Below are 19185 nucleotides of genomic sequence, written 5' to 3' on the forward strand. Positions count from 1 at the left end.
TTGTACAAGTTTTATTTGTGCAGTCAGATTTGATATGCATTTAATTTTCTTAAAAAAAAAACATTAGGTTTAAGATTAGATCAAGCTAAAATGAAACAGTTTTTGCCAAATAGTGCATTTCATAACCTTTCCCTTGATATGTTGTTTAATTATAGCAGTCGTGCTTCAAATGGTGCATTAAATTTTTTTGCAAAGAAAATGCACCTGTGAATTAATTCAGAGGTCTACTGTAATTCCTTAAGTGCATAATACTCTGGGATATTTTTCCTGTTTAATTTATAATTGCCCTTATCTGGTACAACAGTGCATCAGTGGAATAATTATTATAATCATCTTGTAGTCTAGATACACATGTACATTCATGATCTTACCCATTTGTTCATGCATGGGTGTCTGCAGTTGTTGTTTAAGACTGTCAACTGTTTGAGCCTCTGGTCTTTCAAAGACTAATTCAGGAGTTTCCTATACAGTCAGAGTAAAAACATATAGCTTAATTTCATTGAAATCTTGGTTAAAAGAGATAAACAAACAAATCTATGCAATTAATACCTATAAATTTTATGACTTTCATTGGGCCTCAAAATTTTACCTCTCCTTGGAACTAGTAACTTTAAAATTTGAAAACATGCACATCGATCCAGTCACTCTCAGCCTTTTAACGAAATTCCACAATACCTCCCAACACAGCCTAGTAAGCATGTTTTCTGGAATCACCAACCACTAATCTTTGTGATCACAAAAATGTCTGATTTATAGTTTTCACAATAAAATAGGGAAGAGCTAGATTTCTGCACCATAAGATTGACTGGGCAGAACTTTTCAGGAACGAGCTCCTCAAGCAAGGGGAGTACCAATTAATATCCCTTGTTGCTTAATGCTTATGTCCCTGACTCAAGAGCAGACTTTTAAGGCTAATTCTAAAGTACCATTAAAAGAATAAAGGCTGATAGTTTCGAAAGAAACTGTTTGGGGCTGCATCGGTGGGAGTAACGAAATAATTTGGATATATCAACAAAGTTGAAATGGTAAATTGGCCACCGTAATGATTACAAAAGTAATCATTACGGTGGCCAATTTACCATTTCAACTTTGTTGATATATCCAAATTATACCATTAAAAGAAATACTTAAGATTTCTATCATTTAAAACATCTCTTTGAATCACCTAAAAAATCAAAATATGCAGAGTTGAAATGTGGAGCAGAGCATTATTTTTAATATACAAACCTCAAAATATACATAAAGGGCAGAATTCCCCCTTATACGCCTGTTAATCTTGGTTCCATCCCATACTGTTGGAGGGTTGTCATGGAACTCCATTCTTGTTCTATTCTCCACAAGTGTTCCACAGTAAAATCTAAAAATTTGCGGTTACAATGAAGATATATCCATAAGAAGAGAACTTAAAACATAGAAAAAAACCATCAATCATTGAATAGTAGGTTTAAGGTCGAAGGAATGGTAGACAATCAGTGTAAGCTGCTGTTGATACTGAACGGTGGGACTGTAAGCATACCTTTAATCAACAGGGACTGCACAGACCCCCTCTCCTTGTGTTTTTGAGGTGTAGATTTATAATTAAGGGGATCCCCTTAAATTTACACCTCAAAAAAACACAATGAGTTTTGCACAGTATGGATTTTGGAACCTATGATAATTATAGCCAATCATTAAAAAAGACATTAGGCAGCTAGCTGACCTCTTCTTTGTGATATTCTAGTGACACTCTTAAAGCTAACTAAGACAATTTTCATTTGCTCTGATGAAAGGCTAATACTTAAAAGGTCAGCTTCAGAAACTCTTCACAGTATCATCCAATTTACATTATTAACTCTGATCCTTTGATTATATAAAATTATATTTGGACAATTTTAGTTGCCATGGATATTTGAAGAAAATATATGTGACTTAATTTGGTGTTCTGCCTTTGGCAGTCATACAAGTAATTTCTATACCACTTAGTTTTTATGGTCTAAAATCAAAGTGAGGAAAGTTTTACAAAATTTCAATCATATGCCTTGTTAATAGTTTTCTTCTTAGAGAGATTGTCTGATCTTTCTCCTAGCATAAGTATTAAGAGTTGAGATTACCGCAGGTGAATCTCCAGATACAAATGCCAGCCATTCTGCTTAATCTAATCAAAAGCCATGTGTTTTGTCCAGTCACTCGTGTAATATTGCCCTCCCTTTTTAATGCCTACTGTCTCATATGGGGACATGCAAAGCCATAAAGTTATCCTGTTGAGTGTCAGTGAGTGAGTGTAAGAGTAAAATACAAACAATTACTTCTTAGCCCAAAGTGTTCCCAGTTTTGTCCCATACTCCTTGCTCTAGGCCTTTTTTTGATTTGCAATATCTTTGATTTCTTTGAATTGCTTTTAATATTACTCTGAATTAGCACATGATTGCACTGTTTCCCACAACTACATTTAAGAGCTTTACCTTGTAGAAATGTCTTACAAGGTGTGATTGATACATACATGTACATCATAAAAACTTGGAGGAAAATATTTTTTCTTTGAAGAGAGAGCTACACTTCATTGTTTAACTCAGCAAATTAAATTTATTATAATGCTACTGACCTACTGGAGACTCTATGGTGAGCAAGGGTCAATTTGTGGGCCTCGACTGGAGCCGCATCGCGCGGCTACACAGCCAAGTATTGGTAAGCACCTGTGAAACTCACTAACAGCATCACGCTGTCACATTAAGGCATATCAAGATGCGGCCAACCAACCTCCAAAGTGAGCATGTAAAGATGAAACAATTTTTAATGTAATAGAAAAATCCGAGCCCCAGATGGGACTTGAACCCACGACCCTCCGTGATCTAGTCGGATGCTCTAACCACTGACCTACTGGAGACTCTATGGTGAGCAAGGGTCAATTTGTGGGCCTCGACTGGAGCCGCATCGTGCGGCTACACAGCCAAGTATTGGTAAGCACCTGTGAAACTCACTAACAGCATCACGCTGTCACACCTGTTTCACAGGTGCTTACCAATACTTGGCTGTGTAGCCGCGCGATGCGGCTCCAGTCGAGGCCCACAAATTGACCCTTGCTCACCATAGAGTCTCCAGTAGGTCAGTGGTTAGAGCATCCGACTAGATCACGGAGGGTCGTGGGTTCAAGTCCCATCTGGGGCTCGGATTTTTCTATTACATTAAAAATTGTTTCATCTTTACATGCTCACTAACTGATTAAAACAGGAAATAAATTAATTATAAATTATTAATTGTTTGATTAATTAATTAATTAAGGAATTAATTCATTTTTGGGCCATCAACTTGGAGGGCTGGGCACCCTAGCTAGAATGGTTGGGAGCCCAAAGGGCTCCCTGAAAATTTGCTTAGAGCACAGCCTTGATAATATACTTTCCAAGTATAGCATTTCTACCAAAGCCACTGGATTTCTGTCTTCTTTTAATGTCATTATCTGCTGTAGTGCTACATTACCAATATAACAATTGCTAGGCAATTTCATTCTAATGCTTTAACTCCTATGAGTGACCAAGACAGAATATTTCCAACTGATATTTAACAATTATTCCACGAGCGCGCGTTGGATATGAGATGATAGATAGCTAATGAGGCGCATAGCACCGAGTTGGCTATAATCATCTCATATCCAACAAGCGCGAGTGGAATAATTTTTTTTATTAAAAACTTCCCCAAGAAATTATTATTTTGTAAGCAAAAACCGGATTTTTTAGCTCCCTTTTGATTTTAAGCTGACACGTACGCTTGCCATATTTGTAGATTATGGTATATTGGCTCATATACCATAATGGCTAAGCCAATAAAAAGTCTTGAATTGCATTATCCAATGATCCAGTTTTTAATAACATCAAATTATACAATACCCAGCAGACAAATGAAGAGAATAAAGAATAAATATCAATAAGGGGATTATTAGTTCATACAATACCAAATTCTCCAAAGCAACATCACATCAATCGTATGGCAGATAGTAAGGAGAATTTATTCATGGGATCTTGAGATTGGAAGAGTTAATATTGGTTAATTTAAATGACAATAAAAACTGGAGGAAGAGCATTCAAATTTTGTATTAAAATGTTCGCCTGCTATTTTCAAATGGATTTCCCAGCCTTATATTTGATAGGTTCAAAATAACCAAGGAGAATATGCCAACAAATCCATCCCTCCCTCCCTTCCCACTTGAATTTTTGCTGTACGGGTCCTTAATATTTCCCTAACTCTTAGGATTGACCATTAGACAGAATTTCTCCCGACAATATCATGATCAATAAAATATCAACCAGACATGTGATAAGAGTAAGAAAAAATGACAGTCCATGACAATTTACCTTCCATCTTTTTTCAAAACCAGGAATTGGCGACGGAGCTCTTCCTCCACATCCTTTCCTGTCATAGTCTTAGGAAACTTAATCTTCGTTTTAAATTGCCCTCGTTCGGGCTTCTTCAGTTGAGCCATCTCTATGGTGTTCGGCATATAGACTTTACCGTCTTTTTTGCGCACATCATGGCTCGTCAACACCAAAACATTTTTCAAGTTTGATTCTCTCTTGCGTGTTGTTGAGCCAAGGTTATCCCTCTTTTGCCTCTTAGGATCTGGCTCATCACTACTTGACATATCTTCTTCGCTTCGAGAGCGCTCCATCTTAGGGCTGCAATTAAAATCAAAAATTTCACAAACCAACATGATTTCAATTTCTTGACAAGCCATGAAGAAGGCTAACTGTATTTTGCGAAACGAAACGAAACGAGTAAACCCGTACTGTATTTTGCGAAACCAACTCTTTGAAGACTCTGGCGATATATAACTTATTTCTTCCGATTCTTAAATACTATTCGTAGATACAACTGGATGCAGTGATGATTTGTAAATAAAGAGTTTGAGCCAAAAGGTCAGAAGTGCACCGTTTCATTAGAGTATTCAAAGAGCTCGTTTTGCAAATTACAGATTTACATATCTGTAATTTGCGAAATGGCACACTTCTGACCTTTTGGCTCAAACTCTATATTTACAACTCATCACTGCATCGAGTTGTATCTACGAAAAGTGTTATAGAATCTGAAGAAACAAGTTACATATCATTAGAGTCTTCAAAGAGCTCGTTTCGCAAATTACAGATTTACATATCTGTAATTTGCGAAACGGCGCACTTCTGAACTTTTGGCTCAAACTCTATATTTACAAATCATCACTGCATCGAGTTGTATCTACGAAAAGTGTTATAGAATCGGAAGAAATAAGTTACATATTATTAGAGTATTCAAAGGGCTCGTTTCGCAAATTACAGATTTACATATCTGTAATTTGCGAAACGGCGCACTTCTGACCTTTTGGCTCAAACTCTTTATTTACAAATCATCACTGCATCCAGTTGTATCTACGAATAGTATTTAAGAATCGGAAGAAATAAGTTATATATCGCTAGAGTCTTCGAAGAGCTGGTTTCGCAAAATACAGTACGGGTTTACTCGTTTCGTTTCGTTTCGTTTCGCAAAATACAGTAAGCCATTAAGAAGTCCTAATTTGTTTTCCAGTGCAGAAATCAATCCTTAGTCGCACTTCGTAAAAGACAAACTTTTAAGAAATCTTAATTTTTCAGTGTGGAGATAACATACTATCAACTTCTCAACTCCTTACAACAAATTTCTCAGTACATAGACACCACTCACAGTACAATAACAACAACTCCCTATGAAGTTGCCGATGTTGCAATTTTGGCTAACTACGCGTAACACTGAGGAGATCGATCGGTGAACACAATATTACAAAAATACCCCACGGGTTTTTAACCTAGGCAAAAACACTTGCACAGGGGAAACCCATCGACTACATCAGGGAACTGAAGAACAAGTAGTGCATTAGAGAAATACGTTGCTCTTACTTTCTTGATGATGTTCTGTTCCGTTTCATTGCTAGCGTCTGGCTCTCCATTCGATTATTGACATCAGACATTCCGATTTATCACTAAGCATGTTAGTCAAGCTTAGAGACCAAAATGGTGTTCTTTCCCATTACTTAAACATCAACAGAACCGTTGAATATAATTCCTAACATAAAAATACACACACGCACGAGGAATATACAACTGGCTATGAGGATACCCGGAGGAACAACAGCAAGTGAGTACTAAAAATATAATGCGCGCGCAGCAAAGAAGTAAGCTAAATTGAGGTCATTTTGATACAACATTCCTGACCTTATGATACAGCCACGTGGTACTGTGATTGTCCTTATAAACTCATTCTCGATAGTTAACTTTCCCCAGAAAAATAAATTTGATCATTAATAGTCGGGCAACACAGAAAGATCGCGAGCAAACCTTGAACTGCCCCAGGATTAGAGAAAGCATTTGAGAGATGGTTTCACTCGCAAAGAATTAGGGACCTCTGATACAGCCAGGTGTTCACTCGTAAGCATAAATACTTAATTATTTAGAATCTAAGCAAACAATAGTGAGGCAGTAGGTGTGGTAGGAGTGTGGGAGGTAACTCTTTGTAAGCTGGGATAGGTTCAGTTTTCTTCCCGCGCACTGAAAAAGGTGAGCGAGAAACGAAGCGAATAGACAGCGTTATAACAGGACTTTTTTCTCTGTCCCAGGAAATTATTTCTCAGTGGCTAGTTAATAGTTAGAGAATTTTATTGAGTACAACGTAAAGTTTCATATCTTTCGCACATGAGATGTATTTCAGTTTTTCTGGAAACCTTATGCTCGACTTTTTGTCATATTTTTTATTTGTGTTGTCTTTTCTTTATTTATCTGTTTTTTTTTTGTTTTTTTTTTTTTGATCATCCATAGCTAATTGTACATGCATTTGTTTTCAGCTGGATGTCTTCTTGCATCACCGTTTCCTGTATAATTTGCTTAGGTGCCGCGTTTTAGTCAACAGTGGCCATTAAAAAAGAGCAAACGCATTGATGTTTGCTTGCTGATACAGCCTTTTGACCTCTGAACAGGGTATGTATCAAAGAAAATTTACATACATGTCAATGATGTCATAAAATTTATGAAAATTAATCTAGTGAACAAAGAGTTTATTGTTTGACGCCTGATACCACAGGGCACCCAGACAAGCGATGAGTCTGGTTGTTTATTCGAAATATAAAGGAATGTATGGGAGAATATTGAAGAGTCCTATTGTCGTAAACTTATATCATGAAATGTCTGAGTTAAAGGTCAAAATAAATGTAAACCTACCTCACTTGCTGTGTGTTGTCGTTTATGTGGCTCTAAATGGCGAATTTGAGCGATTTGGTGGGTTTTGCGTCAACTGTTACGATTATTTTGACAGTTCAGTTAATAGTCGACTTCAGTTCGCTTAAATACTTATGTATTTTAAAAAATTATGTCGGTCACTTGAGTAAACTGAATGAGAGGCAATTATTAGTCGGAGCCATGAGTTTCAATAACCATAAATTCCACTCAGCTCTATCCTTTCTTGAAGGAGCTGAGCTCCTTCTCTTGCTTTCACACGTGCGCAAATCAGACCAGTAATGAATTTCGTCCGGCAGTTCCTGATCTCCGAGTCACGGTTATTGCAGCCAAATAAGGAATGAGGAGTGACGTGGTAGTCGTAATGGTTTTACGTAAATGTCATGTCTGAATGACCAATAAAGGAGGAAAAAAAACACACACACAAAAGTTTCAGGCTACGCTGACACACTGATGTAGCCAGAGCGTGAGTGACCTTTTTTTTTCATGCAAGCGGAAAGAGTCACGCAAACGCTAGCGAAAGTCACGAAAGGACTGATAACGTACAAAATCTTACAAAACAATCAGTTTATTTTGTTCATTATTATCATTAGTGTATGAAGTTCTTTGTATTACCTTGGTTTGACATGCATACTTAAGAATAGATGAGGATGGAAAAGTTGAATACGGATGGTAAGAGAGTAGGCCGGATAATCTGTGTTTTAAACCCTGGACATTTTCCAAAAATACCATCCGGTTAAGTGAGAAGCCGTTGTTTAGAAGTTTAGCCCAAGTTCATTCGCCCAAAAAGTCTTCTCAGGGGGTTCCTTCGTTTTTCAATTAAGGTCACGCGGCGCTGAACTTACTCATCAGAGCTGTGGGTTTTTTTTTTTGGAACATACAGTATAACAACATCAAACGCTAAGGAAGACATGGCAGCAGCTATGCCGGAAAATTCATTGACTCAAACGAGTCATAGACATCATACTCCATAATTACTCTACTAGGTATGCCACTAATCAAAACTTGTACAGACCATTCTCTAGAACCGATTATGGTCTAGCAAGATTTAGTGTGGTGGCATCACAGATCTGGCAAACGATACCTATTAAAATAAAGTGTCTCCCTTCCAAAAGCTTTAAAAAAGAATATAAACTCTTCTTACTTGGCAGGCAGACATCTTGAACAACTTTAACCTATCATAGAGCTCTATTTTACTATTTTAACTATTTATTTTATGTGCTGTCTCCTTAAGTGTATTTAACTTTCACCCATCCGTAACTGCTCTGTGGTAGTGGCCAACTCGAAAGCTTTGGCTACTACACACTCTTTCCACTGCTTTGTGTAAATTCATGCATAGTTAGAACCCTCTTCTTTTTTTTTTTCTGCTTTTTCTCTTTCTCGTTGTTGTAATTTTAGTAGAATAAGTGTGAATAAAAGAATGAATGAATGAATGAATGATAATACTCACTTAAAGGAAAATTCAAAATGGATCGAAACAGATCTCTTTGCAGGAACTTCATGTGTGCCATAATAAGTCTTTGCGACTGGCAAATATAATTCACAATCATTATTTGGAGATTAGGTGTTAATTTCGACGGCTTTAAGTAATGTTTCATGTTTCGATATTCATGGCAAGGGACGAAATTATTCATAGTCTTGACTCAGAATAAAAAAAAGCTACCTAAAGCAATTACACAGGTGACGATATTCCGCTACTGCTCTCCTATCTCATGAAAATTTGCCGCTGGATATTGTTCTGATCCTACTGAGAAGTGAAAGTGTTGCAATTAGATGTAGGTGTCTGAGCGCAAAAGTCCATGCATGTGTTACAGGCATTTATTGTGCACCGTGCTTTTTATTAGGTCGTGCGTGTGTGCGTGCGAACACGAAGGCAGTTAAAACATGTTATAATGATCATAAATTTTGCGTTTAAAGTTTTTTTAAAAAGGCTTCTGCATACTTACCATTAAACAAATCTTTCAAATAATTGATTCTTTGTATTTTACATTTATTTAGCTTTACAGTGAGATAGACTTTTCGAGGGTTTTGATATATACTTTTTAAAGCCACGCGCGTACGAACGATATTCCGGAATACACCGCTTAAGGTCTACAGTAACCACGCATCTGTGACTTATCAGATCGGTCGTAAAATCTAAGACCTCCAAGCAGATAAACCTTATCATGTGGTCGTTCGCGCTCGGCGGATTAGAGCTAAATTGTTGAAATTAGCCTCCAATAAAATCTCTCGCGTTTGTTGCCCAAATCTCAAGTATAAAGACAGTTATGACTGGAATTTCTAATTGCTATTAATTTGATTTAATTCATCCTTAAAAGCGCGAGAAAACTAGTATTTGAGTTATCCTTGTCCAGCCGAAGCGTGCAGAGGTCTGTCAGAGGTGTCGAGGGTTCACGACCGTTTCACTACGAAGTTCGATGAGATTAACAGGGAAGGTGATTGATCCATCGAGAGTTCTCTAATTGTCTTTTCTCAAGTCACGAATGTACATTGGCACTAATTAAACATGATAACCTTTTAGTAAAACTACAATTCCTTGATTGTACTATTACTGCAATCAACGAATCAACGAAGCTAGACTGGTGATTCCTGCTCAAACTGAGTTGGTATTGTATTCAAATGACGCTCCGGAGTGCAGCGTTAGATTGATTCACAAATCGCTGAGTTTTGTGTGTTTTATTCCCTTCATAAGGTGGAGTTGTTTATTTTATCCAGCGAAAAAACTTTACCACCAGGGGTCCAAAAATGCCAAAGACAAGCCCGAGGGTTTCAGCACTCGATCAAGTTACAAAGACGACCTGATATTTATTCCCGGATGCAGAGAAGTTTGTTCAGTTCTTTTGGCAAGTTTGATGTAAGTCAAGAGCTTTGTCCCTTTTCAAAGAGGAACTATTGACACTGATCTTACTTAACGAATCCAGGCTTGTCGCCAACAGATAGGCAGCTTTTGAAATAGCTTGGAGTTCTCGCTCCGTCTTAGCAGTTGTTTTATTGTTTTGTATTATCTTCTTGAACGCTTAGAACGCAAAGTCAATTGATTTCGTATAGAGCGCTACGAGGTTTTCCTTGCCTTCATAGAATTCCCTCTTTCCCTCTAGTGCATTCAGTGATGAATACAGGATTTTGAACACTGGTTACTTCTTTATTTTCTTCAGTAATTATCGACACCGCTCCCTCTTTCTTGTGCAGTGAGCTTTGAACGTGGGAAAGGAAGCGCGGCAAATTTGAGGAAAAGAACCTGTCTCTGCCTGATCGATGCTCTTTTACCAAGCACTATGTTATCTTTGATGATTCAAGGTATGTTTGCTACCAGCATCAATTACCGTTAGATTTCTTTAAGTTTTGATAAGGAAATACGTTTTATTCAAGAGGAAATAACGGGATGTGGCACTGTTTTATCTTGGTGTTATAATTATTCACTAGAAATATTTCCTGAGAACGTTATATTAACTCAAGCTATAAATTAAGACAAAAGTTTACAAACGTCATACATTATAATAATTTTAACTAATTTTGAATGTAAAAAATGCGAAAAGTTAACCACATTATACTTACTTTTTTATCCTTACATTATCGACTCTGCGCATGACCGAGAGACCCTATCCATGCTTGTTAACTTTCGCTGAGGGTAATGTTTTAGATTTAACACATTAACTCCCATGAGTGACCAAGACAGAATTTCTCCTAACAATATCAATACGTTATCAAGCAGAGAAGTGATGAGAAAACAGAAAATTATTAATTAGGGGATTCTAGTTAATCCAGGACCAAATTCTCCAAAGCTAAAGTCAAGAATTCCATCTTGGGATCGGAAGGGTTAACGCCTAGGATTTTCCCATAGAGAGTGAAAATATCCGTGTGCGATTGTATGCAGTGGAATATTATATTTTCTCACATCCACGTAGAAAGAAATCATTGCTTTGTAAAAAAGAATCGCAATTTTTCCTCCTTACTATCATTTGGAAAGGGAGACACAAGCAAATGTAAGACTTTTCAAGTCTGGAGCAAAAAGTTTTGTGTTAAAAATCTTTGTAAGGTGCGTTTTAAGTCTGAAGTTAAACTACAACCAACTTGAAAATTTTCACGAGTATTACACCAGGAGTGGAAGTCAATCTACACAGGAATTATTCCTAAGATCAATGAATAGGATAGCTTCCACCAGACAGTGAGTTTCAAAATAATTGTACTACCCTTCCTATGGAGGTTTTGCACAGCAGCCATGTTGGATGGCAGGAACAATAGATTATTTTACCCATGGGAAAAAAATTTCTTTCCTATGCAAAATATTTTCATTGGTCCTGCCATCCAACATGGCTGCTGTGCAAAACCTCTATGGTTAGAAAATGCTGGGCGTGCTGAGCTGTTTTCACCAATTTCCCTTCTCTGTTTTTGGAAATGAGACGCTCTTCGTCTAAAAAACTTCACTTTGAACCCGCTTTAAGAGACAAATATATTCCATTTTTATTCTTTCTTGATATCGCATACCCCCTATAAAAGAATCAGGGAAGTTTTTGATAAATTGGCCACCTCTTTTCTTCAGAAGATCGAACTGAAGTCACAGACACAATCGCGAGTTGTGCAAGACCAGTACAAGAGTCACAGGCGCATCACGATGTTTATTCAGATCTTACTAGAGTCCCAAACACGATCGCCAGTTATGCAAGACCAGTTCAAGGGTCGCAGACGCATCGCGATGTTTTGTCAGATCTTACTAGAGTCCCAAACACGGTCGCCAGTTATGCAAGACCAGTACAAGAGTCGCAGACGCATAGCGATGTTTTGTCAGATCTTACTAGAGTCCCAAACACGATCGCCAGTTATGCAAGACCAGTACAAGAGTCGCAGAGGCATCGCGATGTTTTGTCAGATCTTACTAGAGTCCCAAACACGATCGCCAGTTATGCAAGACCAGTACAAGAGTCGCAGACGCATCGCGATGTTTTGTCAGATCTTACTAGAGTCCCAAACACGATCGCCAGTTATGCAAGACCAGTACAAGAGTCGCAGACGCATCGCGATGTTTCGTCAGATCTAACTGAAATCACAAACACAATGGCCAGTCTTCCGAGACCTGTGCAGGAGTCTCAAATCCCTCATGATATTTTACAAGGCCTAACTGGCGTAACAAACACGATCATCAGTTTCGTGAGACCTGTGCGGGAGTTACGAACCCATCACGTGGTTTTGTCGGGTCTACCTGAAGTTACAACTACCATGCCCAGTCTTGCAAGACCTGTGCAAGAGTCACAAAATTATCACGATGCTACGCAAGTCCTAACTGAAGTCGCAAACATAATCCCCAGTCTTGCAAGACCTGTGCAAGAGTCACAAGCCTATCACAATGTTTTGCAAGACCTAACTGGAGTCCCAAACGCGATGGCCAATTTTGCAAGACCTGTACAGGAAACACAAACCCATCACGGTGTTTTATCAGACCTAACTGAAATCACAAACACAGTGGCCAGTCCTACAAGACCTGCGCAGGCACAAACACAATAACCAGTCTTCTAAAACCTGTACAAGAGTCACAAACACATCGCAAAGCATTGCAAGATCTAACTGGAATCTCAAACACAATGGTCAGTCTGACAAGACCTGTTCAGGAGTCACAAACCCATCATCATGTATTGCAAGGCCTTACTGCAGTCATACACAATGGCCACTCTTGCAAGACCTGTGCAAGAGTTACAAACCCATCACAACCTTTGGCAAGCCCCAACTAAAGTTGCAGATACAATTGCTAGTTCTGCAAACCTTGTACAGGAGACATAACGTAGAGCCTATTTTCTAAAGTCTACGTGCTATAATATGGATAAAATTGACCAGATAAAATAAAAGCTTGCGAGCGCAGTCTTAGATATAGAAGAATCGTATCATATCCAACCTTATGTGAAAGATACCAAATAGAGTACACAATGCTCTGGTAATACAAATAACTCAGATAACTAAAGAGGATACATTGACTCCTACTAGTATATCTTAAATGTTTTATTACACCTGGTAATTTTGTAGGAGAACAGTCTATTAAACTGATTCAAACGAGTCAAGTGACGTCCGCCTGCGATAAAGCCTGCGAACGGTCGCTCATTATTAGCCCTTCAGTTAGTAAAAGGGTCTCTTCGCGCTTGAGGAAGTTTGAAGCCATAAGCAAAGTAGGCTTACAATAGTCTACGAAGGATTTAGAAAGCCATTGAAGACCTTTCACCAGTTCCCTTTACTAAAGGCCTCAAACTTTCTTGCCCGTGAAGAAACGCACCTGCTGCAGCACTAATAGTGAGGGCCTGGGAAAGATTTCCGTCGAACCCCATACTTCATTGTACATAAAGTTCTTGGATAAAAGGAAAACAATGGCAAAACAATAGATTGCCTTGTCGAGTAAGGCTTTGACGGTTTTAGAACTAACGGGGTTTGATCCATGGAAATTTAAATGATATACGAAGTACAGTCACTAAAATCATTTTAAAAAACGTAAAGGAATGATATTAAATGCAACTGTGATACAGTGATTTCTGTGTATACTCATAGTTAATCGAGGGGACTATGGTATACGGAAGGATATGTTGGTTGGCAATAAGAAAGATCATCGAGTTTTCACGGTTCATAATGGAAACGCTTTTAAAGTCATTCCTCTGAAATAGGAATGGCATTGAAATTTTTTTCAAACTTTATCTATTGGTTGTTTAGCTTATAGGAACGTACAAAAAGGGGTCCCTGTGCTCCTAACGGAGCACCAGTATTCTGTAGATACCCATATTATTCCTATAATAAAATGGCAATTTTATTTACGAGTACATGCTAGAATAGCGTTTCCGGAAAATGTTCTTTTCTTCACTGATAATTGGCTTATATTTATTTTATGGAAAAAAGTCATTGAATTGTTCCGAGAAAGAGGGAAAATGATAGGTCACCGTTCTCCGCCACCATGGAGAAAAAGCCGCCATTTTTAATGTATCCGTAGACGATGTGGAATGCAATGGTTAGAAATGAGTTAACCTCAAAGACATTTGCTGGCTTCAACTTGAATATCGGTTTATACTTATTCAAACTTCACAATGATTTCCTCCGACAAAGAAAAACTATTTTTGACCTTATGATTTGTGTTTTGTTCGAACTTTCAAATAAAATATATGCTTTAATTACTACGGTAGAACATTTTGAACGATCATACCAAACATGGTGTCCAATATTCAGGAACTAAAAATGATTTAGAAAATATAAAGGAACAAACTTTCAATGACTTAAATTCAGTCAAATGCAATTGATCTCCGAATGAAGTGCGTGATAACTCACGGACGAAATTCCTTCTTCTCTCACCGAAATGATCATATTCAAGGATAAATCAGCAGTGATGTAACTGGAGTAATGTAGAAATCGATGATAATCGAAGCGGAGTCTTTAACTGAGATGATAATTAACCTCAAGCTAGAAAAACAAACTTGTAAGCACACGGCATTTCAAGATCGCAAAAATACATGAAAGTGCAACGACAGATGGGAAGAAAATGTATCACAAGAAGAGCTCTTTGGCGATTTTTTTGATTTGAGGTGAGAATGAAGAAAAATTTTGTTGAAAGTCTTTTTGTTCCGCGATAATTAGTATGCACTGTGATCGGCAGCCGATCAAAGTTCATCACCACTATTTTTCGTTTTATCAGTTTGTAAGCCATATAGTAAACAACTTAATGATCTCGACCGTTCGTTCGTTGGGGGGAATCTCAAACCCAAGCCTAGCCGTATTGACAGTTTGAGATTTTTCCCGTAACGACACTACCCTCGGTTATCGACTGGTTAATGGGTACTTTTCTCATCCAAGGACTGTTCATTCAGATTGCGAAATCTCCGCGAATACATCACTTTCTTCAACCTACGTGACAGCATTTTCGGTCGCCTTTTAATAATATTTAACAATTATTCCACGAGCGCGCGTTCGATATGAGATGATAGATAGCCAACTCGGCGCTACGCGCCTCGTTGGCTATAATCATCTCGTATCCAACAAGCGCGAGTGAAATAATAATTATTTTATTAAAAAAAAAAGATCTCAAGATATTAGATTTTTGCGTATTGCTGCTCCTGTTTTAGCTCCAAGCATTGCAAGGCTTATCAACATGTCGTTTTCCACAGGAACGTTTCCTACTCGTTGGAAAACCGCTAACGTGACACCACTGTTCAAACAGGGTGCGGCCAGTGATCCGTCTAATTATCGCCCGATTTCTGTGCTACCAGTGGTCTCAAAAGTAATCGAACGTCATATGCACAATTCTTTATATGCTTTTCTTATGGATAATAACTTGTTGTATTCTGGATAGTCTGGGTTTCGTGGGATGTACAGTACCGAGACTGCTCTAATTAAGTTAGTTGACGAGCTTTCGTCCGGCTTAGATAACAATCATGTATGCGGCATGGTCGTGGTCGATTATCGAAAGGCTTTCGACATGGTGGACCATAAGCTATTGTTGTGCAAGTTGGAGCTGTACGGTATAGTAAACCGGGAGCTTGCCTGGTGTCACTCCTATTTGTCGGATCGGAAGCAAATTGTCCGTGTAAATGAGAGTGAGTCAAGCGAAGCTTTGATGTTGCATGGAGTCCCTCAGGGCAGTATTTTAGGTCCTTTATTTTTCATTTTGTTTATTAACGATTTGCCCTTGTATACAAGTGCTCAGTTGGACCTTTACGCAGACGATACGACTGTCAACGCTTTTGCGGATTTGAAAAACTTAGCCAACTTAAGTTCATTACTAAATAAGTCTGTCTCTGAAATTCAATTATGGGCTTCAGCAAATAAGCTCCCATTAAATGAAGACAAGACTAAAGTACTCACGATCACTGGGAAAAGATGTGTGGCTGACATAAATGGAAGTGACATAGTTGTTACTGTAAACGGAAAACAGCTCAATAATGTGGATTGTGCTATCTTAATAGGAGTAGAAATTGACAGCAAATTGTCATTTAAGGAACATATTGAGAAAGTATGTAAAAAGATGGCCTCTAGAATCGCAATACTGCGTAAGATTCGAGCCTGTTTACCTCTTAAACAGCGACTTCAGTTTTATAATAGCATTATTCGCCCTGTTATGTCTTACGCTAACGTGGTTTGGGCAAATTGCGACAAAGAGTCGGTTTATAGGGTCTTAAGATTGCAAAAACGTGCGGCACGAGTTATTTCTTATGCCGATCGCACGACACCATCAGTTGCTTTGTTCAACTAGCTAGGTTGGATTCCGTTTTATGAGCAACATAAGATAGATAAATGCATAATAATGTATAAGCGAATTAATGGGCGTTTGTCGAATTATCTAAATGAACACCTAATTTTGAATAATAAGCGGCACTCCCACAACACTAGATATTCAAGCGTTAATGGTGTTTGTCCTAAATACAAAAGAGAATCAGAGGGAGGACGCTCTTTCGCTGTTTCGGCTACAAGACTGCGGAATAGTATACCTATTGAAATTAGGAAACTAGATTCTATAGCATGTTTTAAAAAGAACATGTTCGCCAAGATTTTTAAGGAACAACAATGTTTGCATCATACAACAACAAACATATGAAACATATGTATGAACTGCGGTTATGAAACGTATATATGCACGATCCTTCGCAGTAAAGCACTATTTGAGCAATAGTGAAAATCAGACCTGAAAAAAATTTCAGGCCTGTACGGGATGTCGAATTAATTTGATGGCCTGCTCCCAGTTTGCTTGTTAGCTCAATTGGTAGAGCGCTGCACTAGTATCGCAGAGGTCAGTGGTTCGAATCCCGTACAGTCCTGAAATTTTTTTCAGGTCTGATTTTCACTATTGCTCAAATAGTGCTTTACTGCGAAGGATCGTGCATATATAATGTTTGCATCATTTTACTATTCAATAATATCTTCTTATTTGAATCGTCTTATTTTAAATGCTTATTTTAAATGTTTACATATTTTAGCTTACATATTTATCTGATTGTATATAGTTGTGTAATCTGTGAGGACCATAAGTTTATTAGCCTCTGGCTATTAAGTGCTACCCTCTTTAAATAAAGGCTTTCATTCATTTATCAGACAAATCTTGTCGACTTTATTTTGTAGGAAGAAACCGGATGTTACAATGTACAGATATTAGATTATGGTATATTGGCTCATATACCACAATGGCTAAGCCAATAAAATGTCTTGAATGGCATTATCCAATGATCCAGTTTTTGATAAATAGATTTAGCCAAGCCTAAAGGCGGAGCTCGCATATACACTGTAGGCCGACTTCTGGGCGAAACCATTTTCTTTGTTCCACGTGCAATTGTATTCAAATTCTATTGACAAGTGAAAGGGTGAGATATCTTTGCAAGACGGTAATTTCCTTTTAGGAAGAACTTTCACACCGCATGCTTTGTCGGAATCAGAAAACTTAAGCTATTTCACCCACGCGCACTCATGCACTGGTCCTGACTAGATTTATGAATGAAGGCTAAAAGTTTCTAGAGAAACTGTGATGCTGCGTCAGTGGGGGTAACAAGGTAATTTGATTATGTCAACTAATACAAAGCTGACGTTTCTAGCCTTAGCATTTCGTCATAGCGGATTAAATCACTTCTGGAGCGATTTAATCTACTTCTGGGCGAAACCATTCTCGTTCGAGGCGAAACGATATGAGCGAAACTCGTTTTGGGCGAAAGTCGCTATATTCGAATACTAACTATGCTCGGAACGAATGAAAATTAAACGAAATGATCGAAAGGAATTTTATGCTGAGGATGCTCTTCGCACTTACTCATTATTCGGTCTGTTCGATTCCCTGAGCGATAATACTCCAAAAAGAATCATCAAACAACTATCTGACTCCAAAGAAACATCAAATAACTATCTCAACATCACAAAAGGCTTCATCTCTCTCTCGCACGTGTTTTTTAATCCCTAAAACCTCTTTGTTCTTAGTTCTAGGTTATTACGTCGCTGAGAAACTATTAGAACATGTTTGTTATGCCAATCAAAAATAACTGTCACGGAAAGGTATGTAAATCTAAAACATTCCTTAAACTCTCCACTTTCGACACAGTCAATTCACTCAGTAATCCCTATGGTGGTATTATCTTAAAAACTGTCGAGAATAAGTTAGCGTGGTTGGAGTGCTTCAGTTCACCAACTTGGACAAAGTATCTCCTGTTTTCTTCCCGATATCTTCAAGTGAAGGTTAGTACCAACGACGTCTGATAATTGACGATTGACTAATTTAAGGGGAAAAATTTAGTAATAGGGCCGTTTGGTGCGTCGGCTGATAGTGTTTGGGGCTAAGATATTGTCTGAAAAATGGTTATTTAGGTGAGAAACGAGGTTTCGATGGCAAATGTGACATTTTGCTGAGTTTGATTACAAATGCTTGGTTAGATGACTATTCTGAATTTCTTTGATCACTGAACATTCCATAACAGGTAAAACAGAGATGCCACTTAATCCAGGTGCAACTGAAATTGAAAATGGTGGAACTTCCGCAGAAAATGGGATGATGACTGAAAAACAACATGATTTGGGAGGATATGTGAAAGTTGATTATCAGCACTATTTACAATCCAACCATGGGCGAAAATAATCCTTAAGCGACAGAAACATGCTGGACCTGATGTTTACTCTTGACTCAAAACACACACGAAGTGGACATAAAATTCGTGCACAGCAAGAACAGGGAACGTTCGGAGACCCTTTTCAGCTAGGTCACGTGCTTGGATACCGCACAGCAACACAAATCTGGAGAGCAAGCGCTCCAGTAAGACAAACTCTCGTTAAAGCACAGGCAGCCCAAGCTGACTACTAGAAAAGCGATCGTGACTCTTACAGTGGTGTGCAACGTTTTATATTTATAAAGGTTTGTATGGGATGTTATCGGTTTGCATTAAAAGATTGAAATATGTCTTTTTTTGAAATAAAATGGACTTGTCTTATTGCCTTGTTGTTCTCTATGTTGATTACCAGCGTCTCAGGCCATTCTGAAGCATTTTCATGCAGG

General features: G+C 38.1%; 1 protein-coding gene across 1 annotated transcript in view; it reads right to left on the minus strand.

The window, feature by feature from the left end:
* Window positions 1–6097, minus strand: part of LOC111345266 (uncharacterized) — a 33294-nt gene extending 27197 nt beyond the window's left edge. Inside the window, exons 1-4 of the mRNA XM_022952541.2 lie at window positions 5877–6097; window positions 4326–4646; window positions 1228–1357; window positions 372–462 (exon numbers count right to left, since the gene is read on the minus strand). Of these exons, the coding sequence (XP_022808276.2) occupies window positions 372–462; window positions 1228–1357; window positions 4326–4646; window positions 5877–5947 (613 nt within the window). The 5' untranslated portion in view covers window positions 5948–6097. The remainder of the gene's footprint in view (window positions 1–371; window positions 463–1227; window positions 1358–4325; window positions 4647–5876) is intronic.
* Window positions 6098–19185: the final 13088 nt, after the last annotated feature.

This window comes from Stylophora pistillata, chromosome 5 (genome assembly GCF_964205215.1).
Source record: "Stylophora pistillata chromosome 5, jaStyPist1.2, whole genome shotgun sequence".
NCBI classification, from domain to species: domain Eukaryota; kingdom Metazoa; phylum Cnidaria; class Anthozoa; order Scleractinia; family Pocilloporidae; genus Stylophora; species Stylophora pistillata.